This window comes from Podarcis liolepis (assembly GCF_965112155.1).
Source record: "Podarcis liolepis genome assembly, chromosome: 4".
Classification (NCBI taxonomy): domain Eukaryota; kingdom Metazoa; phylum Chordata; class Lepidosauria; order Squamata; family Lacertidae; genus Podarcis; species Podarcis liolepis.
Genome location: NC_139558.1, coordinates 29,108,840 through 29,135,693, shown reverse-complemented (window position 1 = coordinate 29,135,693; position 26,854 = coordinate 29,108,840). Strand labels below are relative to the sequence as shown.

The 26,854-nt window shown below is 44.1% G+C and overlaps 2 protein-coding genes across 13 annotated transcripts in view; one reads left to right on the top strand and one right to left on the bottom strand.

The window, feature by feature from the left end:
* The window catches only part of SEPTIN10 (septin 10), a 56,180-nt gene extending 38,920 nt beyond the window's left edge, over positions 1-17,260 (bottom strand). For 4 of the 10 annotated variants that reach the window (XR_014525729.1, XM_083501535.1, XM_083501541.1 and 1 more), the window contains exons 1-5: positions 16,725-17,046; positions 11,567-11,635; positions 7,802-7,913; positions 5,124-5,319; positions 2,258-2,444 (exon numbers count right to left, since the gene is read on the bottom strand). Coding sequence is in view for 9 of the 10 variants with exons in the window: in XM_083501535.1 (XP_083357661.1) it covers positions 2,258-2,444; positions 5,124-5,319; positions 7,802-7,913; positions 11,567-11,635; positions 16,725-16,754 (594 nt within the window). In the remaining variant the exon portion in view is untranslated. Of the gene's footprint in view, positions 1-2,257; positions 2,445-5,123; positions 5,320-7,801; positions 7,914-11,566; positions 11,636-16,724; positions 17,047-17,144 lie in introns of those variants that run through there. The other 6 variants (XM_083501524.1, XM_083501525.1, XM_083501532.1 and 3 more) reach the window with 6 other exon arrangements.
* Positions 17,261-17,504: 244 nt separating this feature from the next.
* On the top strand, positions 17,505-24,538 carry SOWAHC (sosondowah ankyrin repeat domain family member C; the record flags this gene model as incomplete). 3 transcript variants are annotated; one of them, XM_083501522.1, is made up of 2 exons in its annotated part: positions 17,505-17,852; positions 17,889-24,538. In XM_083501522.1, 2 exons carry the CDS (start codon positions 17,505-17,507, stop codon positions 19,065-19,067), a joined length of 1,527 nt encoding a protein of 508 aa, XP_083357648.1. In that variant the 3' UTR covers positions 19,068-24,538. The 3 variants fall into 3 exon arrangements, with proteins under 3 accessions (XP_083357648.1, XP_083357647.1, XP_083357646.1); XM_083501521.1 differs by having other exon boundaries at positions 17,886-24,538; XM_083501520.1 differs by having other exon boundaries at positions 17,505-24,538.
* Positions 24,539-26,854: the final 2,316 nt, after the last annotated feature.

The window sequence follows — 26,854 nt, the reverse complement described above, 5'->3', positions numbered from 1 at the left end:
TTATTATTAAACGTTTTGTTCACCTTTCATTAAGATGATATGCACACTCAGACCTTAACTATACATGAAGTGCTCTTTTATCTGAAATGATAACTGTGAAAAACGGTTTAAACACCCATCCTGGAGAGTTGATATGAATTCCAGCTGCCTAATAAATGTGCTTTAATTTCATCTGATTTTAGAGATCACGTTTCCACACAGAAAACCCAGCAACTGCTTTGGCAAACAAACAAACAAAACCCGGCGAAAAGCCTACTGTTCCCGTTTTCTTTTTAACATGTGACTTCTAAAATGAGATGATATTAAATCTAGAGTTGGGATTTCTAATACCCATAAAATAAACATGCAATTGGTCACAACTATCTAGCTTGCTGGTACCAGCTGCTTCAATTTATTTCCTGCATTCCTCACTGTCTTACTGATTATGAAGTGCAATTGCATGAAGCTATAAAAAGAGCAGGACAAGTATCTTGAAATGCTGCCTTTGTTTTTCAGTACAATTTATCTCTACAACATTTTTAGAAAGGCCAAGATCAGTATATTAACACTTTAGAAGCAGTTTCTATCTTCTGTCATTTTTTAAAAAAACAACTATATTCTCATCTGGCAGATTCTTAGATGCATTTTTCAGACTATATATGTGTCAGGGCCTATACTGAAATATCAATATGAGCTACAGTCATAGATTTTTAAGAAGCAGTAATAACAAGGATGTAAAAAGCCCACATTTCCTGATAGGCAAAATTAATATAAAGTAAATTCAAAGCTATGTATAGTAAGCCTCCAACTTACACAAGGGTTAATTCTGGGGATCATGCGTAAGGCCAAAATCACATCTAGTCAAAACAAACTGGGTACAATGGCAGATGGGATTGCCAAAGTTCGCCCCCTTTTTATTTTTTAAAACATTTTGCCAAGCATGTAAAGCTAAATGGGCACAAGATTAATCTACATAAGTTATGGGCTTACTGTACATAAAGGTAAAGGTAAAGGGACCCCTGACCGTTCGGTCCAGTCGTGAACGACTCTGGGGTTGTGGCGCTCATCTTGCTTTATTGGCCAAGGGAGCTGGCGTACAGCTTCCGGGTCATGTGCCCAGCAGCAGCACACAGAAACGCCATTTGCATTCCCGCCAGAGTGGTACCTATTTATCTACTTGCACTTTTTTGGCGTGCTTTCGAACTGCTAGGTTGGCAGGAGCAGGGAATGAGGAACAGGAGCTCACCCCATCGCAGGGATTCGAACCGCTGACCTTCCGATTGGCAAGCCCCAGGCTCAGTCTTTTAACTGTTTTATCCCTATAGGTAGGTTAGTAGACCTTTTCCTGCTAAAAAACCGTTGCCCTATATTCCTGTCACTTCCCCAAGGATAGGCCTAGAGCAGGGGTCTGCAACCTTTAAGACAAAAAGAGCCACTTGGACCCGTTTCCGAAGAAAAAACAACAACTGGGAGCCGCAAAACCATTGTGACATTTAAAACAAAGATATCTCCGGAGCCACGATCTGACAGCAGGCGGGAAGGTGACGTCGGGACGGTGCGTGACTAACGCACGCACCGCCCCCATGCGACGTCACAGCCAGTACAGTGCCCGCCACAATGAGGAGTGTCTAGGCGCACAATGCGCCTCCTCCCTTCGCTAGTATCCGCCCCGGAGCCGCAGCAAAGATGTAAAAGAGCCACATGCGGCTCCGGAGCCGCAGGTTGCAGACCCCTGGCCTAGAGCATGAAATCACCAAACAGGTGACCAAAACCAGGTTTCTAGTCAGGGAGAGGTAAGAGTGCATAGATATTTCATTGCATCCAGTCACCGATTTCACCTCAGGCATCATTGCTTCTCTACAACTCTGTTATGAAGCACTATAATCCCTTTGCTTGTTCAAAGGCAAAATAACTTTATCCTGAGTTTTCGTCAAAGTAACAGGCTTTTAAAAACTGAACATGACGAACGAGGTTTAAGTAAAAAAATTCCTTCCTGTAGCACCTTAAAGACCAACTAAGTTAGTTCTTGGTATAAGCTTTCGTGTGCATGCACACAGGGGAAAGGCTTACTCAATTTCACTTACGCAATGCTTATTTTTATTGAAACCTTTATTCGTTCTTGACAACAAGACTGGATTGCAGTTAAAACGGCATGTTAAATGTATTTTCATAATGCTGCTATATTTTTTAAAAGGCCCCTGTGAATACTCTAAAAGTTCAGCTGCAAGAAAGATTATTGCTATTTATTTTTTTTCCAAAGCTGGCTTTAACATCTTACCTTGCTATCGAGATTTTTCATGGTTAATAAATCAAGACTTTTGAGGGAATGCCCTGTGGGTGAAATAAAGTAGAGGCATACGTGGATGCGAGTGTCATGGTAATTATATAAGGAGCGCTTAATTTTCAGCTCTTCCTGGAGGTAAGACTCAAACTGTGCATCTATGTAATCCACTATTGGCTGGTAGCTGGAAAGAGGAGGGGAAATATATTAGAAGACAGAGGTGAGTTTCACTCTAATACAGGAGCCCATGTCCCCATTTGCCCACAGAGGCCTTCACTGAGGCCCTCAGGGTCCTCTATCCCACAACAGCTGAAATTAGGCTTGAAAGAAGCATTCTACTGTAACTAGTAGAATAGGCTGTGATATGTACTTGATTGTGGTGCCCACAACAGTTTCTCAATTTGCAAATGGGCCCATACACCCCAAAAAGTTGTTGACCCTTGCTGTGCACAAGCTGTCAAAGGCACAATAAAACAGCAGTGGCATTAACTCAACCACACTTTTAGTCAGTTCTTCTCTATAATGCTCAGAGTAATAATATTCTAATCATGAGGACAGCTTATCATAAATAAAAAATAACAAGGGCACAGCCACAGAAATCCACGCATTTTGGCTAGGCTTGGCAGACTATCCTGGCTCAGGGGTTGCCATAACACTGTCCCAGAAGAAGAGGAGTTTGGATTTGATATCCCGCTTTATCACTACCCGAAGGAGTCTCAAAGCAGCTTCTTTTCCTTTCTCCCCCACAACAAACACTCTGTGAGGTGAGTGGGGCTGAGAGACTTCAGAGAAGTGTGACTGGCCCAAGGTCACCCAGCAGCTGCATGTGGAGGAGCGGAGACGCGAACCCAGTTCCCCAGATTACGAGTCTACCACTCTTAACCACACCACCACACTGGCTCTTGCGCGGACATCACATTGCACTGAGCCTGAGAGGTGCTTTCCTCTGAAGTTCAAAGTCAGCGATCATCCCATGTTGCGTGGTGGGCAGCACGAGCTGCTCATGTACTCAACACTGCCTAGCACTGGCAGATGCTGGGATGAGGAAGAGGAAGCTGAAGAGGACCCGGGATCTCCCACGCAGTGCAGCATTTCAGAAAGCACCTTTGAAGTGCAGCACCACATAAATGATCCCCCACCTTCTTCCTTAGAGCTGTGTCAAGGACTCTACTGCTGCTTCCTCGCCATCATCCCTCATCCATCCTCCCAGCTCCCCAACTGCTATCACAGCCACTTCTCCCCTTACAGTGAGAAACAAGCTGCTGCTTCTACCTCTTCTTCCCTCTTCAGTCTCTGAGCCAGGCATAGGCAAACTCGGCCCCCCAGATGTTTTGGGACTACAACTCCCATCATCCCTAGCTAACAGGACCAGTGGTCAGGGATGATGGGAATTGTAGTCTCAAAACATCTGGAGGGCCGAGTTTGCCTATGCCTGCTCTGGGCATTAGGCAAAGCTCCTACCGCTGATCATCACACAGCACATAACCCCGTCACAATCAGCTCTGACTGGAAGGGGTGGGGATGCCTTGGAAGACCCCAGTGCTTGTTCACAGGCAACCGATGCTTAGCACTGAAAAATGCCGGGAGGCGAGGGAGGCTGGTCAGCAGCAGTTGGGGCTGGGAATGGGTTAAATGGGAGCTGGAGAGAGACAGGAGCACACAAATTTGACAAGGGGTGGCCTGTCCCATTTTGCTGAGCGAGGCAAAATGGGAAGGTGCCACCCTGCACACATTGCCCCTGCCAAAGCCTCACATATTGGGGTTGCGCAACTGCAGCTTCCAAGCTCTGGTGAGATTTCCAGAGGCCACCATGCAATTTCACAGGAATCTCATGAGATCCCGCTGGAAACCACCACAGCCTCTTCTCCTCACTTTGGCAGCAGTTGCCCCTTGGATTCTGCCATCCAAAGCAGCACCTCATTCTGCCACATGGGTGGGACCACCCTGCAGCTTAGGGTGGCAGGGGTGGCTTGTCACACTCACCAGAAGGGCAAGTGCACCTTGCTATGGTGAGCAGATTTAGGAATGGTTGAAAATCCTGCACAAATTAATTGCATGGCCTTGGCCACAACTGTTCCACGGTGGATTTTTTATTTATTCATGTATGTATTTATTAAATCTGTACCGTATTTTAGTTCCATACATCCCCGGAACTAGCTTTTATTACATTTTTTATTCAAAATATTTATTCGTGGCCCTTCATCAAAAAAAGATTACAGGGTGCTGTACAGAAGTGTGAATAAAGCTTAACACACACACAAAAATACAGTTTAAAAATATATATATAACGTAGTACAACAGGCAAAATTAAAATAAAATAAATAAAATCACCGGATCGTTTTAATTAATCCTAAGAAAATGGCCAAAGTCCAAAGAGCTGTTCATCTAGCCAAAAGGGACTTCGTTTGTTTTTAACGGCTGTTCCTACATGGCAGATCACAGACTGCCTTCAGCTGTCCAGTGGAAAAAAATTAGACATTACAACGGTCACAAACAAGCCTATGGACAAGCATACAGTAGGCATTTGGATCCTAACCATTGCCTCTAGGATTGGAGTGTTTTTCCAAAATAATCTGTCAATAAAATGACAGTAGGCTTTACTTTGTGATTTAAAATTATATGGTTCCCAGATTAGCCTGTATAAATGGACAATTTCTCTAAACATTATGTTCAATGTATATTGTTTAACATTTGTATTGCAAGCTTCCTAGAGATTTCTAGCAAAGGGGAAGTGGGTACACGATGTCAAAAAATAAAATAGAATTGCATCAGAAATACTATCAATACCATCCACTTGTCAGAGCCAAGTTGACATGTCACAGGGCAGATTAAGAGGACATTATTTACGTGAGCAGATACTAACCTATCTTCCTTGTTTATCTGGTCACCAAATCCAACGGTATTGACAATGGTCAGCTTCAGTCGAACATTGCTTTCTTGGAGTTCGTATGTCTCAGCTTTAAGTCTTACATTTGGCTGAAAGTGTGTTGACACACGGTCATCAAAACTGGTATTAAACAAACTATCAGTCAAAGTTGATTTCCCAATTCCTGTCTCGCCTAAAATTGAAGACAGGTAAACATGTACTTATATGAAACAAACTAGAGAAATTTCACTGCAACATAAAGAAGTTTCTCACATTTGGGGAGGTGGGAATGAAAAAAGTTATTCGTTATAATTTAATGCGGGGTTTATTCACAGAAAACACAATCTTTCTGTATTTCTTTGTAGCTGTATCAGATCACTATGTCATTTCCCATAAAGGCACACACAGTACTATACAGTGGTACCTCGGGTTAAGTACTTAATTCATTCTGGAGGTCTGTTCTTAACCTGAAACTGTTCTTAACCTGAAGCACCACTTCAGCTAATGGGGCCTCCCGCTGCTGCTGTGCCACCAGAGTACGATTTCTGTTCTCATCCTGAAGCAAAGTTCTTAACCTGAGGTACTATTTCTGGATTAGCGGAGTCTGTAACTTGAAGCGTATGTAACCTGAAGCGTATGTAACCCGAGGTACCACTGTACCCTATGCTCCCTCTCAACCATATTTGTATTTCCCGCTTCACCCTCAATTTGTTTTTTCATTCTATGGGAATAACATTAATACCATAGTGGTTTATGACAGACTGGTAGCTTCTTTGAGAGCAAAACTCCAATTAATAACTCAACTCAGCCTATAGCGTTTTTCATTCAATCTACACCTTATTATCTTTCAAAAGAGACTATCATGAGAATAATAAGGCTGTTGGCTATTTCTTATTACCGGAAAATTTGGGGTTGGGATGAGGCTTGGATTAACATTAGTCTGTGGCCAAGTCATAGTACTCATGCCACAGTGTTGGCAAGGCTGTTTTTCAGAATATTTCCTCCAACATGCCCCCCCCCACTTGCAAACCTTTAGGGGCTTGGAGCAATACTCTAGCCCAATCTTCAGCCCCAATTCAGGACTTCATCTGCTTATCTGAACTGGTACTAGAAGCCTGACAACAAGATATAAATGCGTTGCCACACTCTTAACTGGGCCAAGTGCTAGCAACACACGCTAACTGGGGTAGCCAACATGGGGCCATTCAAATGTTGAGCACTACAATTCCCATAATCTCTAATCCGGGCACAGGCAAACTTGGCCCTCCAGATGCTTTGGGACTACAACTCCCATCATCCCTGACCACTGGTCCTGTTAGCTAGAGATGGTGGGAGTTGTAGTCCCAAAACATCTGGAGGGCTGAGTTTGCTTATGCCTGCTTTAATCATTGTTGGGGCTGATGGGAAATGCAATCCAACGTATCTGGAGAGCACCACACAATAGTAGACCGCTTCACATCAGAGACAAGAATTTCACCAAAAGCTGAAGCGTCTATGGGGGCGGGGTGGAGTAATATTTCCATTTTCAAGTAGAGTGCAACCATTCTGGGAAAGTGCATTTACAGAAATAAGCAAGATCACAAATCAGAACATACAATGTAATCCAAGCCTAGGTTTATCAACAATTTTCAAAGATATTCAGCTTAATTTATTATACAAGGAACTTGTTACTTTTCTTCTGGTGGCAACACGATTACTTGTAGCAAAGAATTGGAAAGGACTTGATCACCTGCACATCTCAAATGGAAACAGAACGTATGGACAACTGCTTTATCTGAGAAAATAACTTAGGGGATATGTGCCTTGAACAATGTATCCGATATGGATGATTTTGTTGAAATATTATAAAATATTCCAATGAACACCCTGGTGACTGGCACCCACTGCCCATATACATGGACTTATGGGGAAATATTGTTCTGTTACATTGGTCTTTTTGAAAACCAATAAAAATATTTAATAATAATAACAATAACTTTCAAGTAGATTGCTAAATACAATATGCATACTGCATCTTTTAAATAGGTCTGGAAAGCACATGTGAATCAGTGTGACAATACTGCTAACAATAATTGAGTAAAGGTAAAGGATAAAGGGACCCCTGACCATTAGGTCCTGTCGTGACTGACTCTGGGGTTGTGGCACTCATCTCGCTTTATTGGCCGAGGGAGCCGGCATACAGCTTCCGGGTCATGTGGCCAGCATGACTAAGCCTTTTCTGGCAAACCAGAGCAGCACACGGAAATGCCGTTTACCTTCCCCCTGGAGTGGTACCTATTTATCTACTTGCACTCTGATGTGCTTGCGAACGGCTAGATTGGCAGGAGCAGGGACAGAGAAACGGGAGCTCACCCTGTCGCAGGGATTCGAACCGCCGACCTTCTGATCGGCAAGCCCTAGGCTCTGTGGTTTAACCCACAGCGCCACCCGCGTCCCGATAAATGAGTAGTAACCCGTTAAAAGATAACCAACAGTTTTGTGAAAACATAAATTTTGAAAACACAGTTAAGGATTGTAATAAAAATAGCATAATTAAGCCCAATTACATAATATAACTATCCTGCAGGCAATAGTCAAGGGGAAATGGTAACAGTCTCTTGTCACAGCTGCAGATTTTCTGTGAGAATGAGATTTAAAATGAAATCATTTATACTGTTGATAGCTATTTTACTTACCAATACAGAGAATGTTGAAGCAGAACCCCTGATGGGTAGATTTATTAACCAACTGATCTGGCAAACTATCGAAACCAACATGACCCGACAAGGATAAGGGTCGGCAGCCCTGCTGTAGAAAAAGAGTACAGTGAATCGGGATAAAAGATTGCAATGTTTTTATAACTACCAGTGATTCATTGCCAGGCTTTTTAATTAAAAAAAATACAAGCAAATAAATAACCATAATGAAATATACAAAAATAACCTGCCTGACCCATCCCAAGCTCCTGAATAAAAAAAATGCAATTGTTAGCCAAGAACAGAACCAATAAATGCATACCAACTCTCACTAAAAATCATTGTCTTTTGTTGTCAATTTAAAGCCTGCACTTGTTTGGTAAGTTTTTCCCTTGGAGCAATGGGCGAAATTTGTTGCTGCCAACAGGCTATTGATAAATTGTGCAAGCTCTTCCATTTGCATGCAACTAGTTGCCTCACTGCCACCAATAAAGATGTAATAAGCTCTTTATGTAGCAAGTCTCCATTCTTCCAATAAGAGCTAATTGTGGGGCACAAAGGGCTGACTGTTGAGTCACTGTGCTAATCTCCTGAAAGATGTTTATAGCTTCACATAATCACTAAATGTGGTAGAAGGGTCCAATCGGACCACATTCCCTTCAGCAGAATGATGGGGCTGATTTTACTGCACCTCTGTGGTGTCAGGAACCATCTATGAAAGAGCTTAAAAGTTGTTTCTCTAGTTTTAGCCAATATCAGTAATAGAGCTTTTTCAGCTCACACATTACAAAGGTCTAACCATTGCAGTTCCTTCTCAAAGTCAGGTACTATCTATGAAAGACACACCCCAAAGACAATCAAGGAGAGAGGGAAGCAAGGATGGTGGGAGATGTGGCTTTGTGAGAGTTTCAAGGGTCAAACAGGGAGGGCCGAAGGGCCTGAGGGTCACCATCTCTGATCTAGCTGCAAGGAAGAGGAAAACCTAAAAGAAGGGTACAGGAGTCAATACCCATTTTTAAAAAAACTTTGTGCCACTCTGAACTTTGTTTTTTAAGAAAAAATACAGACGTCAAATGGAAGTCAAATGGAATCCATTCCAGAAGTCTATCTGACTTCCAAAATGTCTGTGAACCAAGACATGGCTTCTGATTGGCTGCAGGAAACTCATGCAGCCAATCAGAAGCTGCAGAAGCTCTCCTGGACGTTCGGCTTCCAAAAGAACGTTCAAAAACCGAAACAATCACTTCCGGCTTTCGATCATTCGGGAGCCAAAACGTTCGGCTATTAAGCCATTTGAATAACAAGGTACGACTGTACTGCTATTCCCCACAACAGACCCAGGCTTCTCTACCCACCATGCACAGAGAAGTAAGAGGCTGCTCTCTCACTTAACATTGGACTTTGGGGACACCTTGGAAAGGCACTTGTGCATCTGCTTTCCTTGAAGATCAACACAAAGTGCGACAAATCCCCTTTCCCTTCTCTGCCTCATCTGCACATGCAGATAGTTTCAGGAGGAAGCAAGGGCTTCAGAAAAGGAGGAATGCATTGGGAATCCTAGTGAGCTGCCTTCCCAACATCTCATGCAAACAAGATGCTAACCCCTTCGCTTTCCTTAAGCCTCTATACATGCAGAGGACAGAAAAGTGGCCTGTTGTGCCCCTTCCACATCTGGCACTGTCAAAAATCCCTCCCCCTCCAAGTTCTTTGCAACATGTGCCAAACTAAAGAGTGGTGATCTTTGTGCTGGGAGCCAGGGCGCAAGTGGCTGCCAGAGGGGAGTGGTTACTACAGCTGACTCAATTTGTAGACTCCTGCTAGTACAGCACTGGGGAAGTTGAAAGAAGATCTATACCATCTTGATCAGCGTACATATCTGATACACAAAAATATACAGCATATCACACACTACTTTCCCAAGTGACCTTTAAAACCATGATAAAGAACCACTTTCACTCATAAAAATAACCCAGGAATTCTGGCTTATTGCGATTTGCAAAACTAAAAAAAAAAAAAGTAGTATAAACACCAACAACTGGGAAACACTGGCGTGCAAGAGCTCCAGTTGGAGAACAGCCTTTACCAAAGGTGCCATGGACTCTGAAAACACTGAAACTCAGAACGAAAGAGAGAAACGTGCTAAGAGGAAGGCACGTTTGGCAAACCCTCACCCTGATCAACTCCTGCCTGGAAACCTATGTCCACACTGTGGAAGGACGTGTGGATCCAGAATTGGCCTCCACAGTCACTTACAGACTCAACTGTTAAGATTGTGTTCATGGAAGACGATCTTACTTGGCTACAAATGATCGTGGGATACTGCCTGCTTCTTCCTGCTTAATTTGTTTATGGCGCAAGCTGCATAAACAACCCAGGAAGGCTTCCCATTACTGTATGTCTGAACTGGGAATCCCTAATAAGCCATGATTAGCAAGCTAACAAACCATGACTTAAGACTGCCTAGCAACTGTAGCTTTCTGGGGAGCAACAAGCCACTATATCTGGCTCAGACATGACAGGAAGCAAGGGCTTCCTAATTTGTTTGACCTACGTGCACTGGGGGCTGAGTGAAATATTCACATTAAACTATGGTAAGTTTTTTAAGAAAAACAACTTACTATGACATGGCCAAATTGGAGTGGACAGCAACAAAATATATCAGATTCATCAGTAAAACCTTTACTGAAGTACTAGGAAAATTCCTATCTAACACAAGGAAGTGTGTGTTAGGTTTTCCTGTGTTGCAACTGTTTTCCTTTCTTTTTAGTGGGAGGCTAGTTTATCTGTTAGCAGACTACTTGGTGGAACCTTATCTAAGGTAAGTTTATGGAAAGTAAAGATACTCTCATCAGTTCACAGACACGTACTTTTAAATGTGCCTCCAGCTGTTCATTAATGTGTTTCAAATACAATTGTTACGTAATAAAAAGGTAAAGGTACCCCCTGACCGTTAGGTCCAGTCACTGATGACTCTGGGGTTGCAGCGGTCATCTCGCTTTATTGGCCGAGGGAGCCGGCGTTTGTCCGCAGACAGCTTCCGGGTCATGCGGCTATCATGACTAAGCCGCTTCTGGTGAACCAGAGCAGCACACGGAAACGCCATTTACTTTCCCGCCAGAGCGGTACCTATTTATCTACTTGCACTTTGATGTGTTTTCGAACTGCTAGATGGGCAGGAGCTGGGACCGAACAATGGGAGCTCACCCCGTCGTGGGGATTCGAACCGCCAACCTTCTGATCAGCAAGCCCTAGGCTCTGTGGTTTAGACCACAGTGCCACCCACATAATAGAGTCAAAAGCCACAATTAGATACACCCTACTATTAGTTATTCTGGCTGCACAATCTAGTCAAAATTCTATCATCAAAACTGAATTATATCTTATATATTTTTGTTCAAATCTCTACTTTGCTGCACAGAACCACTATAATTCACACAGAGCATACCTTAGCAGGCTTCTATCATTCCTTCTGATATTAACAAGCCTTAAATACATTCATCATATGTTATCTATAATGGTAACAATTTACAGAGAGATAGTCGTGTTAACTATGGTGCAATAAACCCATTGGAGTCTTATGGCACATTAAAGACTCACACATTTATAATGCTGCAAGTTTTAATCACTAAAAGATAATCACATTTATTATCTCATGCCATAATAAATGAACAAGCCTTTAAAGTTCCAGAGGACTGTTTGTTCTTTTTGTTCTAAAATGGTAATGTAAACTAAAATTCCCATAGAAACTTTTAATTGTTTACTCACCCTCCTTGCATCTTGATTATTTACTGGTTGATTAGAGGGTGCTCTCATTCCAATATCAGATTGATAGCGCTGGGGGGGAAATAAGACAAACGGTTTTTTTTTAAAAGAATTTAAAGAGAATATGTCAAATTAAAACACTGAGGTAAGGAAAACAAGTCTGATGAAAGTAAAGTTTGATTTGCTTGATTGATTAATTGGCTAAATGTACATACGAATAAAAACAATTATTTCTGAATTGGTTTTTTGTTTTCAGATGATGTTCACACATTGTAGTAGACATCATCTTAGAAGCCACACTCCTATGTGTGAGTGAGAAAGAAGCAAGATGGTTTTTGCCATCTCCCATTTGAAAATACAGTGGTGCCCTGCAAGACAAATGCCTCGCAAGACGGAAAACCCACTAGACGAAAGGGTTTTCCATTTTTCAGCTGCTTCGCAAGACGATTTTCCCTATGGGCTTGCTTTGCAAGACGAAAACGTCTTGCGAGTGTTCCGATTTCCCCCCCGCTTTCCCCCCCTTTTTCTAAGCCGCTAATAGCCTTTTAGCCGCTAATCCGCTAAGCCTTTACTAGCCGCTAAAACGCTAATAGCGCTAATCTGCTAATAGGGTTGCTTCGCAAGACGAAAAAACCGCTAGACGAAGAGACTCGCGGAACGGATTAATTTCGTCTTGCGAGGCACCACTGTAGCATGCTCCAAACAAACCATAGCTAACCATAGTTTATAAGTTTGCATGGCACAACACTTGGTTAAGCAAAAATAGAAGTGAATGCCACGTTGAAGGCCCACTTTGTCTTGTTCTCATCAGAAAAAAAATAGCAGTATATGGGAATCTGCCCCACAGAACACTTGGCAAGACACTTATAAGTAGACCTGCCTAGAATTGCACTCAGAATTATTTTGGAGGTTTCCAGCATGAAGAAGGCAAGAGCCAAGACAGAACTGAAGATGCAGCTTTGCATTTCCACAGGAAGCCAAATTGTATTGTCGTTTCTACAGAATATCCAGTTTTGAACCCAACAGACTTATTATGAACAGCTTTATCTTTCTAAATTCGCAGAACCGATGTAATAATCGCAGCAACAGAAAACCACTAACATATTGCTCAGAACGTCTTTGTAATATGTCACCAACTTCATTCTGGAATCAGCACCACTGATAATATCTGAAAAGCCGAAGACCAAGGTTCAAATAAAATAAGCTAACGTTTTATATGAATCAAGAGACCACCTCAAAAGTAGCATTACAGGATGCACTACTAAATTTCACCTAAATCTTCTGGTATTGAAAACCTCTAGAAGTAAATATTTCCCTTCTTTTCAAAGGTCCTTCTATAACAGTGCAGCCCTATATATGTTTATACAGAGGTATGTCCCACTACAGTCATAAGTGCCAACCTATATGTGTCTGGACAGAACACCATTGTGATCAATGGTGCTTGCTCTTTAACAGTGTGTATAGGATTGCCACCACAATGCAGTTCACTCCTAGGTAAGTGTCCATAGGATTTCAACCTAAAGGTCACTTCTTGTATGCAGCGTGGCTGGGTTTCCCCCCTCCTCCCATGTACAGTGGTACCTCAGGTTACATACGCTTCAGGTTACAGGCTCCGCTAACCCAGAAATAGTGCTTCAGGTTAAGAACTTTGCTTCAGGATGAGAACAGAAATCGTGCTCCGGCGGTGCGGCGGCAGCGGGAGGCCCAATTTGCTAAAGTGTTGCTTCAGGTTAAGAACAGTTTCAGGTTAAGAACGGACCTCCGGAACGAATTAAGTACTTAACCCAAGGTACCACTGTATTAGAAAGCCAAAATGCAGCAAGGTTGCCTGCCTAGCCAACCATCAAGGAGGAACAATATATCAGCAAACCCACCTTGTTCTCTGGAGTCTATTTCATAATACAGCCAAACCTGATTTCTAGGCATTAGGGCAGGTTAGACAATGCTAATACAGTAAAAGCAAACATCCCCCACCCCTGTTACTCACACCAACTCTAAAAAATAACAGTTAAGAAAAAAGTTCTGCAGAACTAAGTTTGACAGGAGTGAGCATGAACAGACGGAAATGCATATATAAACAACAGGATGTCATTACACAGCCAAATGTCTTGATGCAAGTATTCTTCACTTCACAACAATGCTGAAACACTCATATCAAAAGTACCAAGTGGTTTATTTCCCGGTGTTCCTGAACTTGTGCCAAAGAGGATACTTGCAGTTGCAAGTTTTAATCAGGAAACTAAGTGACTCAGTGTCTGCTAGAGATAATAAAATTACCAAATACTTTAGCAGCATCTAAATAGCCAGGCAGCAAATAAATATTATAATTTTGGTATTATGAATGGAAATATAGTTATTGTCTTTACGGAGCACATGACATCTAGCATAAGCAACTGCAGAAGATAAACAAAAAACTAGCAATAATTTGTCCTGCACAACAGAGACAAATGATTATTATTGTATCATCTACTTCTTCTAATGGGTGAAAAGTGGATTCACACTGATGTGCCTACCCCAATACACAAACAGAAACTTGTTGACGTAACAAAAAACTACTTACAACTACATTTCTAAAGAAGAATTTGAGTCTAGACTTAGAACGATAAGCAGTTCTGACACTGCTTTGTTACTCCACGCTGTCCTTTTCAAATTGGCACCAGTTAGTCATCTCAGGGGCGGAGTGGCTACACAGGGCCAGTATAATTGCATGGAGCTGGAGCTGAGTCAAAGATGAACTCAATATATGTATTCTAAATGCTGCCAGGACTCCAGATATAAAAATGCCTTCTTTGTTTGTGTCCTCTCGTAATGGACTAAATTATACCGTCTTGGTTTCTCACACCAGAACAGTGTCCAATTGGGACAGCATCTGTGTCTTCAAAATGGATTTTCACAGAATTGTTCACAAAAAAATATTTTGTTATATTACATGCTTGGAACTGGGGCACAATCCCACTGGATATTCAATTATGCTGGAAGCAGATTTAACACCTCACTTTGTTTTATGTATAATAGTACTTCATAGCAATTTATTGCTATTCTCAGTTGAATGGAAATTAAAGCGTGTCAGAGCTGAAGCCTTAAGCGTACTGACCTAAGCATAACGCAGTGCTGACATGTTCCTTACTTTGCACTGCATTAATGGCATTAATTTGCTGTGCACTAACGGGTTCTCAAATGAATAATTACATGCAACAGAGTCCATGACTGAGAATGGTGATCATCTAAACAACTTTGAAACAAGTCAGGTAAAAAAACCAGTGTGATTACCACTCCCTATGACATGACTTCAATGCACAGAAATCCTTCCAAGCATCATTCCTATATTTGATTAACGCAGATATTTTTAGGACTACCCACTGACTAAAAATTATAATATGCAATCCCACCTGCCATTGAACTCAATGTGTTCTGACTATATGTGATTTTTGCTTTAGGTGCGATACCTGGAACGTAGCGCCCCCCCCCCCCGTCAGTTGCTGGCTTACTGTCTCATACTTTCACAACGCCATATTCATTTTTATAAAATAAGGGGACACTTCAGTCCTTTTCGTTGACTGGTGCTCTGGTGTTGCCTGGATATCATGGTGAGCTGATGCTCCCACACTGACCCTCTGAGTTGCAGGTTATCAGGCCTCCTGCTTCTCCCAGTCATTCCATTCCTCACACGTTCCTCCCTGTAGTTTTCAGCTCCAAACTTTACTCAAAGGAAACTTCACTATGTTCAATGAATCCTGCTACCAATTAAGTTGACATGGAAATTAGGGTTCTCCTAAACGACATTCAATACAGCAGTTTGGATGAATTCACCTTAATAAACTCTCCAGGCAAGAAGTCATAGAAAAGAAGAGCTCAGGCAATCTCACAGGGAGCAACTGGCAGAAGTTATAACCAGAGGATTTCATGAATGGATGAGAAATGCAGATTTGTGAAAACAGTACAAGTGCTCAGGCCAGGGGTGGAGGGCCTTTCTCAGATCAAGAGCTGCATTCCCTTCTGGGCATCTTTCTGGGGGCCACACTGCCAGTGGTAGGCAGGGCCAGAAACAAAAGTAGGCACAGCAGCAAAGGCAAAATTTTAAGCTTGTACAGCAGGCTGGTTTTGACAAACGCACACACCCCTGTCGTTCACCTAGGCAAAAGGTATTATCAGAATTAAGCAGATGTTCCTGTCAGGAAAAAGAAAACAGCCAAGGAGGATGTAATGCAGAGCCAGTGAGGAACATGGGCTGGGAGAGAAGGGTGGCTCGGGAATGTCCCAAAGGCAGATGGAAGGGCCAGAGAGATTCTCCACCCTTGTGCTAAGGTATTTCATGGAAACTAAAGTGCAACCAGAACTTGCATGTGATGGAGCAAGCTCAGCTGCAGTCGAGGAAAGCTGATGCCACAACAAAACTGGTAGTCTTTAATGTACCACAGAACTCGTTTCGGAGAAACTTGCTTGAGAAAGCAAAAAATGGCACAATTTATAATAAGAAGCAAAGATCAAAAATTATTATAACTACCTTGCACCATTATATGACTACACCTGAATGCAATTCAACACACACTAGACTTGCCTACAAGGTCTATGGAAGCGGGTAGGGCCTCCCAGTAAAAATGCATAGGCTCAGCCTCCTTGTGGATAGTTGGCTATGACGTTATTCCTATTTTCGTTTTCATGAGGTCACTGGGAGACGATAAGGGGCTTTCGATTCTCAGTGAAGAAGCCAGTTGTCCTTTGCATGGTAGGAGGAGGGGTGGGGGTGGCCCGATACCTTATGCCTTTTACTGGCAAGCACGAGGAACGGAGCACAACCATAATGGAAGGGATCGACGGGGGTGAGAGGGCAAAAAAGGAGGAAGGGAGCCTACAGAATCCCACCACAAAGAAGGCAGGCGACGGGAGACGTTCAATAGCAGCTTGCAAGAAGAACCGTACATGCAGAGCTACCCAACTGAAAGCAACAGATTGAGTCGCGCCAAAAATCCGTCCGGAATTGCACTTTTTTCGCTCACCCCCCCCCCAAAAAAAATAACCCCACCCCAAGCCCCCTCTTTTCTCTACGCGCGAGGAAGCCCACCAGGACGAAGCATGCATGGGATCCCAGCCCCAGAAGCGCCACTGGGGGTCTGCATCCTTGCCACCCACCCATCCCGCGCTAGGTAAAAGCCGCTCTTACCATCTGCCGGGCCAGGTCGGAGGAAGCCATGGCAAGAGGGGAGGGGTCACCGCGCGCCAGAGAGAGAAGAAAGGAGGAGGGAACGCAGGAGCTGCAACTCCCAATCCCAGCAGCTGGAATGCAGCCGGCGGTGAGGAGCCGCCTGGCGAGCGGAGGGGAGGGGAGAACGCTCCGCCAATCACGACCCGAGACGAGGAGAGATGCTGAAAAGCCCACCAATACCAAGTCGGGAGAAGGCGGAGGCGGAGCGGTGAGTCTGCTGTCAACGGGAGAAATTAAAAAAGGGCTGGGCGCGGCACCAGGACGGGGCGTGCCCCGCCTGCGCGCGGGCGCGGGCGCTCTCTTTCTCCCGCCTCTCCCTCTCTCAGAAATAGGGGGGCGGAGCCAGAAGCTTTCTCGAGCCGAGATTCATTAACTTACAGTAACAGCCCCTCCCTCCAGAGGGCCGCGCCGCCCGCTCGGACTCCTCCTCCTCCGAATTTAAACTGTGCCGGTAGGCGCCGCCCTCGCTCCCCCTCCGGCTGGCGTCACGTGAGGGAGGCGGCGAGCGCCTCGAAGGGGTATAATGCCAGGGAGCGGCGAGGACGACGACGATAACGACGTCGCGGACGTCGGCGCCGTGATTTGAGCCTGGCGATGCCGCCTCAGGAGCCCTGAGGGAAATGTTAGCGACGATGCCATGGGGCAGCGCGAGGAGGAGGAGGGAGGAGGCGACCGCGCGCTGAGCCTTCTTCATTTCGCTGCCCGGCGGCGGCGACAGTTGGTTCCCACCGCGCTCCGATGGCCGCGGCGGAGCCGAGCCAGGACGCCGTGCTTCAGTTCCTATCGGAGCGGGGAGGTCGCGCTCGCAACGCCGACCTGTTGGACCACTTCCGAGGCTACCTCAACTCCCCCGACCAGCAGCGCCGCTCGCGCGCCAGGGAGCGCTTCAAGGAGATGGTCAACGCCGTGGCCACCGTCAGGCAAGAGCCCGGCTCCGGGGCCAAGTACGTGCAGCTGAGGAAAAAGTACCGGGTGGCCGTCGCGGCCGCAGAGCCGGCTGAGGAAACCGGGGGGCTCCGGCTGCCCCCTGAGCCTGGCGGAGAGGGCGAAGCTGCCCGGCGAGAAGCGGGGGAGCCCCAGAAGGAGGCGGAGGAGCCCCTGAAGGGGGAGCCCCAGAAGGAGGAGGAGAAAAAGAGCCTCCCTGTCGCTGTGGAGGAAAGCGGACCTCGGCAGCTTGAGGCGCCCGACGCCGCTGAGGCGCCTCAGGCGACCCCTGGAGGAGGAGGAGGCGGCCAGGAGAGAAGAGAGGAGCAGGAGGACAACCGCTCTCAGCATGGGGAGCCAGAGCCGGGCAGCGGCGAGACCCCGCCTGAGGACGACTCCGCCGCCGCCGCCGCCTCAGGGGTGGCCCCCGCGGCGGCCCCCGCCACCACCCCGCGTTGCGCGCGCAAGAACTTCCGCGAGCGGATGCTGGGCAGCTCCCCTCAGCTGAAGCGCGGCGGCGGCACTCGCGGGAGCCGCTCCGCCGCCGGCGGGGGGGACTCGGACAGCGCCTCGCTGGCGTCGTCTTCTGCAGAGGACGAGGGCGGCGGCAGCAGCTCGGGCGGCTCGGTGGCCCTGGACCCCCTGGAGCACGCGTGGATGCTGTGCGCTTCGGACGGCCGGTGGGAGAGCCTGGAGGGCCTGCTGAGCTGCGAGCCGTCGCTGCTGTGCAAGCGGGACTTCATCACGGGCTTCACGTGCGTGCACTGGGCCGCCAAGCACGGGCGCCACGAGCTGCTGGCGCTGCTGGTCAACTTCGCGCAGAGGCACCGGCTGCCCGTGGACGTGAACGCGCGCACCAGCGGGGGCTACACGGCGCTGCACCTGGCCGCCATGCACGGGCACCTGGAGGTGGTGAAGCTGCTGGTGGGCGCCTACGACGCCGACGTGGACGTGCGCGACTACAGCGGGCGCAAGGCCGCGCACTACCTGAGCCGCAGCACCGCCGACGAGGTGCGCAGCCTGGTGGGGGCCCTGCAGGACGAGGCCGACGGCGGGGCCACCAACGGCAGCGGGCGCTGGAGGCTCTCCAAGGTGCTGCCGGCCAACCTCATCTCCTATAAGCTCTCCCACCACCTCCTGCCCCACCACGGGGATGATGGGGAGGCGGGAGACGGGGCTGGAGCGCCCGGCAAGGGCAAAGAACTAAGCAGGAAAACCTCGGGCAGCGGGAGGATAAAACTCAACAAAATCCGCTTCCGGACCCAGATCATCCACACCACTCCTTCTTTCCGCGGGGAGGCAGAGGAGGAAGGTCAAGAAGAAAGGTCCCTGAAAGGCTCTTTCAAGCTCAGACCTAAGTCCAATGTGTTCGGGTAGAACAAGGAGTGTTATTTCTTGCAACTAAATGGGGCAGCGTGTGTGGGTGGCTGGGTCTAATGCCACTTCCTTTGCCGGGATAGAGCTGCTTGAGGATAAATCTACCTGGGGCAATGCCTTTAATTGCTAGGCAGGCACTGGGCTAAGTAGGATAAATACAGAGTAGGACTTGAGGGTGTAAACAAACAGTAGCTAGTACTGTGGTTCTTGGCATTCTAATAACTCACCAAACTAACTGAAACACTATTTTGCTTTAACATTTGAGTTTTCAATATTTTTACTTGGATTAAGTTTTATGTCTGGTTACAGTCCCCGGAGCTGCTATTTCTGGAGGGTTTTTATGGTCCAGTTCTTAGTGAAGTGCTTGTAGCTAGGCTGAACCTTTAAGGCTTGCATGTGATGAGGGCTTGTTCGCCTACAAGCAAAATCTCTGCACATGGAAAACTACCATGTGAAGAAGGCAAAGCTTTAACTTTTCCTCTTGACAGCTTGTTTTCTCTGTGGAAGGATTTCAGTTTTAAAAATGAGTATGGAAGATTATTAATAACACAAGCTTTTGCTGAAGTGATATTACACAAGTTCATTCCACAATGAGCACTATATTTTAAAAGCCTAACTTGAGATCCTTAGCTAATGTAGGGTCATTTATTGGTGTTATACAGAGCGAAGAGAATGCAGGTGTGGGTGGCATTCATAGAAGCTAACTGAACAGACAGGAGTGTAGTTAAGCTTTTCCCATGCCTACCAATTCTTCCTTGAAAACCTCAATGTTACAAGGTTTCTCCTGGCCAGAAACAATTTCTGAGTCCAGATAGAAGGGAGTGGGAGTGTTACAATGCATAAGGGGCAAGGGAAACACAGTACAGAGTTGGAAAATGCTGTGGTGCCTTCCTAACAACATATAGTTTAGCCCTAATGCTAAGGGGCAAGTGTTTAAGAATGCGTAGGTAAGAGTATGTATTCTAAAAAAAATTGCATGGCAACTACAGTACAAGCCGAGTTTGTGACTGAGAAGCACTAAAGTTGGCGGCCATTAATTTAGAGGGAAAGTGATTATACCTAAAGGTGCACCTTTTTATTTTTATACTTTTGAGTTTTAAACATACTTTACCTGTTGAGTAAAGTTAGCCTTGGAAGTGCTAACAGTACCCAAAGGTAACTTGATTTTGTTGTGAGAGGGCTCTCAGTAGCTATCTAGTTGAGGTGCAATTGAATATCATTTAATTTGTTAAGTGATTAGTTGCAAAGTCAAGAGAGCGAGAGCCATGCTGATGTGTACTCAACGAGACTTTTCCTCAGTCAGTCAGCTCTAGAAAGGGCTTGTTTCATTATTGCCAATGGGAGACTGCTGCAGACTGATTTACTACAGAATCTTGCATGTTAGCTCCTAAGTGCAAGCAATGGTTGCCTGTACAGAAGACAGGTCCTGCAACCCATCTTTTTCTTCCTTCCCCTCTGCAGCCCCAGCAATCCCTCTTCCTCCCAAAAGAATCTTCAGTTCCACCAAATTTCAGGTGATTACTCCCTTACTCTAGCCCAGTACTACACTTTCCACAGTGTTTAAGACCCTCCAGCCCTCTGGAGCAGTTTTTCAGGTAATGAAGGGGGAAAGAGATTGGTTGTGTGAGCTGCCTTCCACTTGTATGACCTCTGAACATGTCATTTGGGTTTATCTTGAAGAAAAGTGCTAGTGCATTTAACCATTAATAATGAAAGACATGTTTTATTCAGAAGGTATGAGCAGGAGACATTCATAGCACTATAACAAAAAATTCCCATATAGTGATCTCTTTAAATGGATTCCCCTACACTCTGAAACTCACTTGCTGTGTGATCCAGATATCAGGAGCAGCACAGGGACGCATGCTTACTGGTACACCAGTGGAAGCAGTACCTGTTGTCTTAAGTGTGTATATGAGAATAATTAGGGGTTTGATATGTCATTGCACCCCCAGTTACTGAATATGAAATGTTGTCATGTTTGCAGGCTTATGCGCATCAAGTACAATGGAAAACACACGGAAATCTTAAGAGCACATGGATTGTGCTTGCTGGAGCCTGTTACAAAATGTCTTGGAAGCTTTCTTATGTCTTCTTTGGCAAGAAAGTTACTTAACAGTTCCCTCTTTTGAACAGGGAATAAATGTGTTGTAGAAAAGCACCAACGAAACTTTATAGCTTGAAACTTGAAAAAAAATTGCTTTAAAAAATACTAAGAATAATATTTGAGGGGAAGTTCCTAATGTCAACTGTTCCAAAGCCAACAGTTCTAGCGAAACATGAATAAGAGATCTGTGGTATTAGCACTTTCTCTTCAACAATAAGGATATTGGGGCTGGACCTCTGATGCTGCTGAAATGAATATAAAAGTCAAAATGCTGCCAAGTAAATGCTAAAGCATGTTTCTCAGATTTTCAGATACTTTGGAACTGTTAATTTTAAACACTGATCTAAGGGAAATAGAAGCAGTTTTTAAAGCATGGAATATGAACAGTACAGTTTATGAAAGCAGCTTTGGATGTTACCATGTGAGGTTCCATAAACCACAGGAGTAGTTGTGCAAGGCCTCTTACTGTGCCATTTTAGATGTTTTGCTAAGGAGAGTGTGTATTTAAGCTAACACTTTCTCTCTCTTCACAACTTACTCTTTGGCAGAAGCATAACAAGAGGCAATGTGCAAATTCTTTGCAGCTTGCATATCCACTTGAATTAATATCTGAAACTTCTGAGTAACCTCTTCAGTAACTGCAGCTTTAACTTCTTGATAGACTGTATAAATCCAAGCAATGCACAGGGTACATATAAATAGGTATATGAAAAACTTTTGTGTTGAACTTTTTTTATTATATTATTCCAAAAAGTCAGTGATAGGAGTCACTGGCAGAGGAAGGGGGGTGCAGCTCTCCCTGGGTGTCATCCCTGGGGGGTGTGACATTGGCTTGGGTGGCACCCCCTGGGGAGCTTGCCACAGGCGCCCCCCTGTGGGACGCTCACTGCAGGCACTGTCATGCCACCCCCGTGGGCAGCTTGCCCCGCCCCGGGGTGCGCTGCTCCGGGTACCAGAGCAGCTAGATCTGCCTGTGATAGGAGTCTGACAAAAGTTATGAAGTCAAACTACTTACAAACATGCCATTGATACTGGCCTCATTTGTTAGCATGTAGTGCTAAGCCAAATTATGGGTTAGAATGAATAAGCAGGCATGCTGGTACACGGTGAGAAAAACACAGCCACTTTGTTCCTGCTGCTGTCATGCTACTGGGGCTAAGCCATGGTTTGGCTTAGCATTGTATCCCAACCTGGGGTTGTGGTTTGACCTATAAACAAAGCCCTAGTAGTAAGCCAATACCAAACCTTGTCATGGTTTTCTTGAAGCGAGGTAAGCCATGAGACTGGGTTCAACTCAAACATAAAGCCAAGTCATGACTCTGCTCCAAATTATATGGGAGTAACAAAGTGGCAAATGATTTTCTCACCATACCAACTAACTTGCTTGTTCACACTAAATCATTTGGTTTGTATTATGCATGAATGAGGCCACTGTCTAAAATCCTTACTGTAAGAAACTGAATGATGAAGAACAACTTATTGTACAAGCCTCTTCTGTATGCACACAAGCTAGAACAAATGCAAAGGCAGTATCAGTTTTAATTTGTAAGCTATAATTACATGTGCCTTTTGTAAAACAAAGCAAACTACAGAAGAAAGGAGTGTATTGAGCACTTCCACTCACATTTCAATAGGAAGGATGCCAGTGGTGTCTCTATCTTTCTGCCAACATGTAACTTATTGTAGCAAAAGAAATGTTCCAAAGTGTCACTCTGCACAACAGCACTAGATGTTTAATCTTTGTAGCAAAGAATACAGAGTTTGACAATTCTGCAGTGCAGAATACTGTCTGAAGTAGAATATCCTTGCAGATTTCTTTAAAATAACCTGAATATTGCTAACTTCAACTTTCCTGTATGATCTCTAAGAGGAATATGTTCCATACCATTCTATTTTTAAATGTTGACTGTCTGCCATATTTAAAGTACTGATATAGCTGTCACAATGTTGTATTTTTATAGGTACTGTATTTAAATGTTGATCTAAGAGTTAAATACAAAAACTTGCATATACTGTTAGTCTTTAGTTTTGGATTATAGAGATTTTTAAACTTTTAGATTCTTGGAATGTTGTTACTTACGGTACTATAGCAATTTCAACAACTTTGTTCACTAGCTAAGGGCTCAGTCATAAACTAGTGATACAATAATTGGTAGATATTATGTGAAACTGCATCATAGTGTACAATTCCAAAAGTTTACTAGTAAAAATGATTAAGTGCAACAGTTTGATTCTAAACACTAACTTAATACTGTGGGGCTTTCTTGTTACAGTGTGTCCCTTCTCCCACAACTGTCACAGGGTAATTTCTGGTGAAGAACTGGCTTTTGGTGTCATAGTATTGGGGTTTCTGTTTCTATGGCTGTGTTTGGACATAACACTAAGTCACAACTTAAGCTTTTTTTGAATCATACTGCTCCCAATTTGCATCTCCCTTAGTTGTGTGGGTAACAAACCACAGGTCAGCCAGCTTGGTATTATATCTACACCAGCATTCATGGTTTGTTCTTTCTCCTAATGCTTCATACGTGTGCTGGCTCAGATGCAATGCTAAGCCTGCTGCTCAGTGGTTTGTTAACCAGTCAGTTAAGGGAGGACTAAAGAAGGAACATTGCATTCTGCTCCTGTTCAGTGGGGTTAGACAAATCCTATTTGGGAGCCTAGTAATACAGCTGAGTACAGCTGAATTATGGGTGGAAGATGCACATGAGGATTCTTCCCTTTTTTGTAGTATGTTCAACAGAATTCACTCAGATTGACTTCAGAATTAAATTGCACAAATAATGTAGAACACTGGCAAAGTTCCACTTCAGACATATTCTATATTTACAGGTTGCCAGCATATACTTTACTTTCCCATTAAATTAAACTTTCTTACCTATTGACTTCACATTCCCTCTAGTCACTGCATTTTAAAAGTGTTTCTTCAGATCAAACGCTTCTGCTGAAAAAAACAGTTGTATTGTATTGGTGTTTGTGGCTTTACTGGTACACCAACACTTAAATGTTGTACAGAACATGTCACTGGGTATGGGGTGGTACAAAATTGGAGTCTAACCTTAATAAAAAGGGTACACATTTAAGCTATCTCTTTCTGATTGAAGTGTGAAATGATAATAGAGTTGCAATCTAATGTCTGCTAACTTGGCAAGTCCCAACAAAATCATTGGGATTTTATTCTAAACAAGCATGTACAGAACTAGATTGTTGTTATTCTTACCTCGTACCTGAATACTTTGTGGTATAATTGTCTCTAAAACTATTGGTGAAAACAAATTTTAATATGTGCCTGAATGAATGGTTGAGTGAAGAATCACTGTAAAAACATCACTTTCAATGAAATAAAATGTCATGGTTCTTTTTATTGTGGAGTTATGCTTGTATTGTGCCTACTCTTCTAATAATGGTCTGCAGCAATGCTATAGTTGTGGGGATGGAAGAAAGACACTGAGTTTTTCTTGTAAGAACCACATAGTACCAACTGCCTAGGCCACCTTTAGTGACATGCAATTTTGTACCAGTCACTCATCTGTGGGTTATTTTGCATTCATAGCTCAGATCTGGGTTGGAGTATCCCAACCTGGATAAATTATGACCCCCCCCCACATTCAATTAGGATATGCAAGGTGCTATTATTTTCATTATATCCATGTTTTTCTTTAGGTTAAGCATCCTATATGGAGCTTTTTGCTCAATGTCTGACAAGTCAACGTGTGGTGGGGTTTCACAACATGGCTCTAAGATTTGCTGATCTTGTTTCACAAATATGAGTCCCTCCCCTGCCACTGCCACCACCATTCTTGGATTATATTTGTTATGTATTTTTATTTAGAATTATTGAGTTGATACTATCTATATACTTGGATCTCTTAATACTGAATTGTCTGTAAAGGTTAGAATGACATCTTTTCTCACCATTATTTGCTTCAGTTCTTTATAGACTCCTGTCAGTTCACACACAGGTCTGTAGTCTGCCCCTACATCTTCTGTGATTAAGACAAAGAATTCATTCAGTATACTGTAGTGTATCTGCATCACTAATGCACAATTGAAAGGAGCAACACTTCCTAAAGTGTATGTGTTCCATTCTGGTTTTCAGCATTCAAAAATTAGGTCACTGGTTTTAGATTCCCATGTACTGTTGAGTGCAAAATGGTTCAAGCAATTATTATTCAACATTTATAAAGTACAGTGCATGCATTAACATGTTCAGTCTATCCCTACCCATAGACATATCATAACACAACGAAAAAGGAAGAACAGAGGAAGGCAAGCACTGGAGCAACAGCTCCTTCACTGGCCAATGGATGGGACTAGGTTGGTCTCTTGCCATGATGATCTTCCTGAGATGCAGCAGGTGCAACTTCAGTCCCAAATCACCTGCCTGGAGGAAGAGCTCAGATTCAGCTCTGCAGTCCCAAGCAACTGGTAGATGGAGCAGTGTGTTCTTTCTCATTGGGGAAGAGGAAGCAAGCTCCTGGCAGCTGCTCCTTCATTGGCTAATGGATGGGTTAAAGTTGGTGTCTACTCTTGCCATGGAAATCTGTTGGGGAAGCTGTGTGTGCAGCTTGCCATTGGCCCTTAGCACACTGGCTGGTGGCAGAAGCCAGAGTATGTCTCCCTTTAGTTCTGTAATCCTAAGGCAACATACATCCAAAAGCCACATTTAAGCATTAATTCTGTATTAAATAGAATGCATGAGTCACTGATGAAAAATGCAAGCATTTCCTAACATGCAGGCGATGAACAAGAGATGTTTGATATCCTAGCCAAAGGTTGAATAGCTTCCCATTATGTTAAAGGTCAACTTTATTAAATACGTGTGTGTGTGTGTAACCCTGATTAAGCTCTAATTCATTCTCCTGTAAATTTTACTGAAGAAAGCCACAATAAAAACAGCTCCAGCTCACATACGTTCCTAATGAAACTATACAGTGTGTTTTGGTCAGCTGGCAACCTGGAAATTAGTCAAACCTGCTTGTCAAGAATATAGGAGTCTGACGTGCCATTGGCCTGATCTGGCTTGAGTCCGATGAGCAACCTGAATAGGCTTTTAATAGCAAGAAATTTAATTTTCTACCTGAGCTCTCAATAAATCTAATGGAATGAGTCCAGGGAGCTTTTTTTCACTGCCTTTTGTATATCATCCACATACTGTATACAATTTATCATGTTGCTGAACATTTATGAATATTATGTACTAATAATTTTGGCATCACAGATGTTAGGAAAATAAAACTAGTAGTAACATAGACTTCATCGTTCACATGTAAATAAATAGGATATGTGAAACTATGTACTGTTCTAACCTACTTTCTTTGCCAACGTCGGCTTGCATGTTTTCATCTTTTTCCTGCTACATGCTGTCTAAAAATACCTGTTTTTGTTTGTGTTTATCACCAATGATTCAATTACGTGTAGGTGGTAGGTGCTGGAAAACCAGGGAGAGGGAACATCAAAGGGAGAAGTTGTTGGAGAATGAAACAAAACTGAAATTCCCCTAAGTGCAGTTGTAAAAATCCCCACTAAGTAATCCATGGGAACTTTGTTGATAAGGGTTTATTAAGCACCTGGGTTTTCTTTCGTCTCTTGCCTTGCAGGCAACCGCATGTCCCAACTATTTTGATGATATAGGACTGCATTGCTAAACCACACACCAAAAAGGAACGTCCCAAAGGTG